The sequence below is a fragment of the Diorhabda sublineata genome, unplaced genomic scaffold, assembly GCF_026230105.1.
Source record: "Diorhabda sublineata isolate icDioSubl1.1 unplaced genomic scaffold, icDioSubl1.1 Dsub_95, whole genome shotgun sequence".
Classification (NCBI taxonomy): domain Eukaryota; kingdom Metazoa; phylum Arthropoda; class Insecta; order Coleoptera; family Chrysomelidae; genus Diorhabda; species Diorhabda sublineata.
Window position 1 is genome coordinate 68,259 of NW_026614318.1, and position 8,765 is coordinate 77,023.

Genomic DNA, 8,765 nt, shown 5'->3' on the forward strand with positions numbered 1-8,765 from the left:
ACTAAAGTCATTTATGATAATCAGAAATTTGTTGAAATTCGCCGACATGATGTAACTTTTGTTCTCGATGAAGAAGTTGTGGAAATTTTACGTCTTTAAGAGAATTTGTATCACCTTTCAGTTTTAAATAAAGTGAACTTTTGCGATTTTTATTATAATATTGTTAATTTATTAAAGTCATTTATACCAAATCCAAAGTGTGGATTTTCCAATTGTATAGATTTAATGTATGTCGTTTGTGATATTTGTTCTGACAACAGCTCAATAGGGAGAGCACTTAGAGAGTATCTGTACTATTACAAAATCAATGTAATCAATGATTTAACATTATAGAATTATGAAAATATTCTTTGTTTTATTTAAATATCGAATCCAAGTGTTATTTCAATGAAAATTTCTCTGATGTAGAATCAGTATTAAAGCTAACGTCGAAAGTGAAGGATGCTTCTTCTTCTTCTTCTACTATTTTTATGTTTAGTTGCAAGTGAAAAAATTGATCTAAATTATGCCGTCAAATATATGGAAAGATTTGGATATTTTAACAAGTCGGAGCATGATGTCACAGATGACATCGATTTTAAGAGATTTTCAAGAGAAATTCAATTTACCTGTAGATGGCACTCTTAATCCTGAGACAATTCAACTATTAGAGCGACCTCGTTGTAGTGTAGGTGAAAATGATGAGGGTGATCATTCGTATAATGTTAGAACAAAATGGAAAAAAAACTAACCTAACTTGGTATTTTCCTCAAGCCACACCGCCATACGTTGCTGCTGCTGAAAAGGCATTTAATGTTTGGCAACAAAATTCCAAATTTACATTTAAACGAGTAACGATTCCTGTGCCTTCGCCTGACATAACTATTACTATTGTTAATGAAAAACATCAATTTCGAGCTAATTTTCAAGGTAATCGATATTGTGACTTTAATTTTGATGGTCCCGTTAAGGTGTTAGCTCATGCTTATTTTCCCTCTGAAGATGGATGTATTGAAATTCATTTTGATCGTAATGAACGATGGAATCCAAACATCGATGGAATTGTACAAGACACTGAAACTAGCTTCTTTATGGTATTAGCACACGAATTCGACCACACCTTAGGAATTGGTCATAGCGACGTTCCAACTGCAATAATGTATCCGTGGTTTCAGAAAAATTTTTTAATATTACATTCTGAATACGTCAAAGATTATCTTCCACAGAAGATTCCATTCGAACCAATATCACACATTTTTAAAAATTCTGCAGGCAATTTGTTTGCATTTAATAAACTTACCGGCGATTGTTATACGACATCTTTCCCAGATTTGACTATATTGGAAATAAACAAAGTACCCATACCAACTAATTCGAAAGTCGATGTTATTTTTCAAACAAATAGTGGTCAAATTTTTGTGTTTTATGATGAAGCATATTACATCGAATTCAATGATGGATTTAAGAAAATTTTGAATAGAGGTAGAGTTAGCGATCGTTTTTTGGGGCTTCCGAAAAATCCTACTGCTGCATTCCGTTATATCGATGGATACATTTACTTTTTCACTCAAGACACAACCAACACCACCACCTCCACCACCTACTACAAATTCAGTGAATATTCGAGAAGTGTTGTATCATCTGGACCATTTGATTGGAATCTTTTTTACATCTGAAAGTGTATCATTTTTTTGGGAAATAAAACAATCAAGTATTGAGCAGTCGTTTTATTTACATTATCTTTTTTCAAATATATATATTTTTAAATATATATATATATATATATATATATATATATATATATATATATATATATATATATATATATATATATATATATATATAGTAAGTTTGAAGTATACATTATTTATACAAATATAATTTATCAAATAAAAAAAAATTAAAAACTCTCATAAATCACTATCATCTTCATTATCAGCGACAAATCCTATCACATTGTTTATAAGTTTTTATCATAAACACTCGATTGAATTCTTTTTGACATCACGAAAATTTTGAACCATATAATGTATCAAAATCTTCGGTAGCATAAACGCGATGATAGTGATCTCTTATAACACGTAATTTGAAATTCATATTATTTTTGTCTAAAATGTATTCGAAATATCGAAACAACGTTGACATAGCACTAAATTTAAATTTTTCACATAATAGTAATGGAACCAAACACAATACCTCTGTAATTTATACAAATTATCCCAATTTGATTCATCAATTACACAATTACGCAAATAATTTGGTATATATTGCGAGGCTTTAATGTTTTCTAAACAATAAATATGATTGTTAGTGACTCTTCTGGATTTGTACTAGTATTTAAATCAATGTAGCCATTTTGATTGTTTAAATTGAGGAATTTTATGAATTTTTTTCAAAAACAATCCATGTTCCAATGCTTGCTTCAGATTTCTATAGTGTATATAATATATATTCTTTCTTATCAAACTAAGTTGTCATTAATTTCGGTAATTTTGATATGGGTGGTATACGATGTTCAGGACAAAATGGAATATCTCTATGCAAATCTTTCCTCTGCATCGTCTGCTATTTCCATTACATTAAAGTTATCAAAATTTTCAAGCCATTTGAAATGTCCGTACGGTAAGGCTTCAGTCATAGCCCAACCATAAACGTTATTACAATCTATATACAGGAGACTTTTGGAAGGTTTTGAAGGATTGTAATTAGGTAAATATTCGTTATTTGCTTCGGAATTACGGAAACAACACAACGAAACTCCTCCTCGTATTGCTTTCTCTATAAAAAGAATCATATCTACATCCTTTAAAATTTGAAGTTTTCATTTTGTATATTTCAACATACAATCCCAACTAAAACTGGGCATAGTGTAGTACTAATGTGGATCTAAGCCGTAAATTTCAAAACCTGTCTGTCTGAAATTTTCCATCACTGTAGCAAGAAGTACAATGTCAGTTTTCATATACAGATCACTATATTGACCTAATGATTCAATATCGAACATCTTCCAAACATTTTTTGCATGTTCATACTTTGCCTTACTGATTCCTTCATCATTTACTCTATTGTAAAAACATTCGATCGAGGGTAAATTTGTTTCATTCAGTTTATCTACACTGTCAATATAATCGTATGGAAATACATACTCCTTTTCTAGTTAGCAATTCCAAGTGTTCTTTATCCAAATAATGAAATTCCTTTTGCAAAATTGAGAAATCGTTTTTAAGCAATAAGGAAACTAACTCATCAAGGCTAGCACTCATAAATCTGAAAGAATCTATGAATCTAAATTTAATTTTGGTATCGCTTTCAAACAATGCAAAAGAAATATATTTTTCTTTATTAATTGGAAGTACGCTGACCTTTCTTTTTCGACATATCTCTTTAATCATCAGATGTTCATCGTAATTCGTTAGATTATGAAATGACAGAGGCCATATAAACAGTTTTTTGAAATTTAGATTACAAGCTCTATGACTAAATCCTCTGAATTCTCCGCTGAAATGATGATGATCTGAAACAATGGAATCTGCAGAGGAAAATGGTTTCTCACATTGTTCGTTGTTACGGTTTTAATATCTTTAATTTTTGATTCGATAAATTTCGCAATTATGGACAATTCATTTGCAAACCATGTCATACTATCCATTCCAAGATAACTTTTATAATAAGAAAGATTATCATCGAAAGTACATTTTACATAGTAACCCACACTGTATGCTATATGTTTTTGATACTTTAAAGTTTTATTTGTTACATGATTACACTTCTCTAGCATTGATTCGAAATCACCATAAATTACAAATGGACATTTTTGTTTATATACATAATTTTTAAAATAAACAAAATCGTATTCTGGAAATGACATTTTATACTCATTAATTTCAGCACACAAAAAAGAATGTTTTCTCAATTTTTCTTCGTTTAATCGTCACAGATGAATTGTTTCCTTTTTGTTTTAGAATTTTTACTGGAAACAAGTCTAGATAAATATTTTATCCAAACATAGTGATATTTAATTTCGTCATCATCATCACCATCATTATCATCATCTTCTTCTTCTACTTCATTATCATGAGTTTTTCGATAATATTTATTTTGTAGAATAAGCAAGTTAACATGACGTTCTACTTTATTATTAGTTAATCTTACTGGACAAATAATAAAAGATGTGCTACTTTTTCCTTTTAATTCTAAAGCATATAAGTTAATTGAAATATTATTCATTTTCTCAAATTTTCTAATATCATTGATTTTCATATAAACATCTAAATTTTCTACATTCAAAATAGTGCTGTAGTACGGATATGAATATGTGAATTGTTTATTATTTTTGGTTGGAAATAAAGCACTCACTACACTCCAAAAGAAACATGCTTGATCATTATTTTTAACATTGATACAAGCATGTTTCTTTTCGATTTGTTCAGGTAATTTAATATAAGATGTACCATTACCCATTTCAAATTTATTAATAGCAACTTCTAATAAAATAATTTCAGATAAAGCCCCTATCCTTTTCCTGAAATTCTGACAATTTATTCAGAATATAATCCACTACCTACATGTTCTTTAAACCAATAAAACAAATCTGTGCTCGAATCAATGATAAAGTTTGGAGTATTTTCTATCAACAATTTCTTCATCATTTGTCATTTTTATAAAATCTGCACAAAAAGTATTATTCACTTTAAGTATTGGCATTGAAAGTAAACATTTTTTATTTTGTTTTTGAATAAACGAAATGAATCATTCAAGAATTCTGCAATATTTTTATGTTTAATATTAATAATTACTCCAGTTATTATTCTATTCTCACACTTTACCTAACTAATTTTTTTTTAATTCCAAAACCCAAATGACATTTTGCTTTCAATAAACATCTCATATGTTTAAGTAGACCAATTTTATTGAAAATTTTAAACTTTCTTCCTAAGGTAAATTTGAATTTTTTTAATACAAAATGACAATTTCTGATATGTTTATTGATTAATTTTATATAATATCCTGTATCGGAAATACCTTTTCTTCTCGATTTAATCACATTATCTACACTGCTCAAAATATCTTCAAGTTTTTTCATCTTACTATATATGAAAGTTGATTTGATTTTCCAGTATCGATTTTCCCTCGAAAAACTATAGAATATTTCTTGTCTATTAAATATTGCACTTGCTCCTGGTACGTTTTTGTGTCTCTATTAGGCAAAAATACTTGTACCTCTTCTAACAATAATAGAACTGTTTGACCAAAACGAGTGTTTACTACATTGGCACTTGGATAGGGTGTGTCTTGAGTTAATTCATGAAGTTCATTTGTTTCTTTCTTATATATTCGAGTGTATTGTTGTTTCTTTTGTGTCAGATATATTCGATATACATGAATTGAGATCGATTGTCACTTTGTGTTGATTGTAGATTTTCGAAGTCTATTGACGTCGATTGAAGTCGAATCGCATCATTTCTCATATATTTGGATGTATTAGAGTTAATTTGTGTCAGATTCATTCGATATACATCAATTGAAGTCAAATGAAATCGATTGTCACTTTGTATTGATTGCATGTTTTCGAAATCTATTGACATCGATTGAAGTCCAATAACATAATTTCTCATTTATTTGTGTGTATTAGACTTCATTTTCGTCGGATATATTTGATTTACATCTATTGAAGACAATAGAGGTTGATTGTCACTTTGTGTTAATTGCATATTTTCGAAATATATTGAAGTCGATTGAAGTCCAATCACTTAATTTCCGAATTTATTTGTTGATTATTGACAAATTGAATCACCTCTTTCGAAAAATATACTATTATCCTGAAAGTTTTCGACAGCAGTAGCAGAGGTTTTTTTGATAATTTTTTCAGCAAACTACTTCAGTTTGTATCGGATCTTCACTTCTGTGATAAATACACATAAGTAATGCTAATGCATGTGCAACCACATAATTGTTTTCTAGCAGTAAATATTATTGTTAAGTCATGTGTTATAGCCGTAAACACTGTCCTGTTATGAAATAGCTTTAACATTATGATGTCACAACTGACCAATTGTGGCGCGTTCATAGTCACGTGATTTATTTTTAAATTCAATCAATTGTGTAAAGTTTATAATTAATTGAAAAAAATTGTATTTAAATTTTTAGTATGAATTATCAATATTATTAGTAAAGTTTTAAAATATATAAAAAAATTAATAATTTTTTTTCAAAATCCCACAGGAGATACACACCAAATATAGTAAGAATTGAAATAAGAGAGGAAATGACAATGACGAATATCATATTAAAGGAGACGAATATTAACAAATTTTAGATACCTAGAAATGTACAAGCAGAGAATGTTAATCATTTTATCGAGTAGTATTAAAAGTGGGTTGTTTGGCTGGGGTTCTTATAATACCCTACAAAAAATGAGAAATAGATAAACAGAGGTATTATCAGAATAAATAGTTGCAATAGTTACTACATAATTAAATAAAATATTTTTTTAGAATCATCGTGGTATAAACGTGTCAAAAAACACACAAGAATCAATTAAATTTTTAAGCACGTCAGTTGAGAATATTTATTCTTTTTTGTCAGTCCTAAGATTGGAAATGTGTGAAGGAAAATTAAATACTTTAAAATAATATGAGAATTTTTGTAACATATATGTAAATTTTTAATGCGAATTACAATTTTGATTAGTTTTTAGACTTACATTGATTCATAGTGTATAGAGAATATATTAATTTCTATCTTTATTCATTTACACGAAAAATACTCCAGCAGTTGAATTTTTTTTAATTATATATCACAGTACACATCTAGCAAGAAGTAGCAACCACACAAAAGATTTTTGGGATAAAAAATAGTAAAATAGGTGACCAATTTGCTTACTGTATGATGATATATTGAAAAATTCTTAGCCTTCTATAGAACCAAACAAAATTTCACAGCCAAAATATTTTATTACTCAACATACTACAGCGAACCTGCAACGTCTCTAGACCTTTAAAAAAATGTTTCTTCTTACTCTGTAAACCAGACCTCGTTGGAAGAAAATTTACGACCTTTTAACTTTTTTTTTCAGTTGAGGAAAGAGATGATAGTCGGACAGAGCTAAATCTGGTGAATAAGGGGGTTGTTCTAGTAATTCAAATCCTAAATCATGAATTTTTTGCATGGCAACATGAGATTTGTGTGCAGGGGCGTCGTCCTACGAAAACAAAACAAAACAACTTTGAGTAGCTTTTTCGTGTGTTTTCTCTTTAATTTTTCCCCATATTGTGGTCAGTAATGTCGAATAGTAATCTCCAGTTATTGTTCTACCCTTATCCGAAAAAAAAATCAATCATGAGTACTCCATGGCAATCCCAAAAAACTGAAGCAAGAGCTTTTCCAGCAGATTTTTGGACACGAAACTTCTTAGGTCTTGGAGAACCAGAGTGTCGCCATTCCTTCGATTGTTGCTGTGTTTCAGGATCGTAGAAATGTACCGAAATCTCATCCATGGTAACAATTCGGTTAAAGAAGTCTACATCTTCTACGTTTGCACGCTTTTGGTCAACATTCAAACATCTTCAATGAAATTGAAAATTTACTTCCTTTGAAGCTTGCAGTCCAATTTTTTACGGTTGCATACAAAGGACATTGATTGTCAAGGGTATTAAGCATATCTTCGTAAATCTTCTTAACCCTTTTAAATATAGGTATATGATGATGGCTCGATACACCAATTTTTAGATTTTCACAATTTCGGTAAACATCTTGTAAAATTTTTAATAAGCATATAAATGTAGAAAATGGAAAGGGTTTTAATAATTAAACATTCATCAAGAAATATATATATAAAGAAAAATGTAAGGTACTTGTTACACAAAAATCTATAGTTTCATATATGAAAGCTGGTACAATTGGTAAAAGCCAGGAAAAAGTTAAAGGAGGTAAGGTGTATTTTTTCAAACACCGTAATTTTTACATAAACACAATTTTTCATTTACAACCATGACACATTTTCCAGATTAAATAAAAGCAATTTGTGATGACTCAAAACATTTCTCAGAGACTAGCATGTCCTCCAACAATAATTGCAGCTATAGTAAAAAACGTATGGGGACGTCAAGTTATTCATTTAAATTGGAAGGAGTTGTGAAAGAAGAAAGTTTCTTTGATAGTAAATGAATAATCAGAAATAAAACATTTGTATATGCTGGTATATATGTTAATGATTTTAGTCATTTTCAGGACTCATTTTTGGCTTCAATCAAACTTTCTGTAGCGGATGCAATCACTTTATCTAACCATATAGGGCATTACAATTATTCTTTACAGATGCAGTATCAAATAACGATCGTCTAGTTGCATAAATTATAACAGAAAAATTCAAAGATTCTTCAACAGTTATTTTTACAATTTTTAAAATTTCTTCGTTAATAAAAAATGCTCCTAAATTATACAAATTATACAAAAATATATTTCAGATACTTATATCTATTTTTGATTGTTTCGTTAAAAGATATTATTTAAATAATAGACCAAAGTCCTTATTACCATTTAATTTGAACTAGTGAACAAATTAAATTTCCTAAAAGATCTTCATTAAAAGAAAATAAAATTATTTAATTTCCAGTTCAAAATATTGCACAGACGAATATTGAACTTTATTTGACCTACAATTCTGTTGCCATCCCAACATGGCTGCCACTAACCAAAATTATATACTGAAACATCAACACTCACAATTACACTGTCTGTGGCATTTCAAAAACCAAGTTATCGTAATTCGTAATTACACTGACTAA

At 28.9% G+C, this 8,765-nt stretch overlaps 1 protein-coding gene across 1 annotated transcript; it reads left to right on the plus strand.

The window, feature by feature from the left end:
- Positions 1 to 677: 677 nt before the first annotated feature.
- LOC130452340 (interstitial collagenase-like) lies at positions 678 to 1,655 on the plus strand. Its single transcript, XM_056791552.1, has one exon. It carries the CDS (start codon positions 678 to 680, stop codon positions 1,653 to 1,655), a length of 978 nt encoding a protein of 325 aa, XP_056647530.1.
- Positions 1,656 to 8,765: the final 7,110 nt, after the last annotated feature.

What these genes read in the sequence shown, in the direction of transcription:
- LOC130452340 (XM_056791552.1), top strand. Translation starts at nt 678, where the DNA reads ATGATGAGGGTGATCATTCGTATAATGTTAGAACAAAATGGAAAAAAA.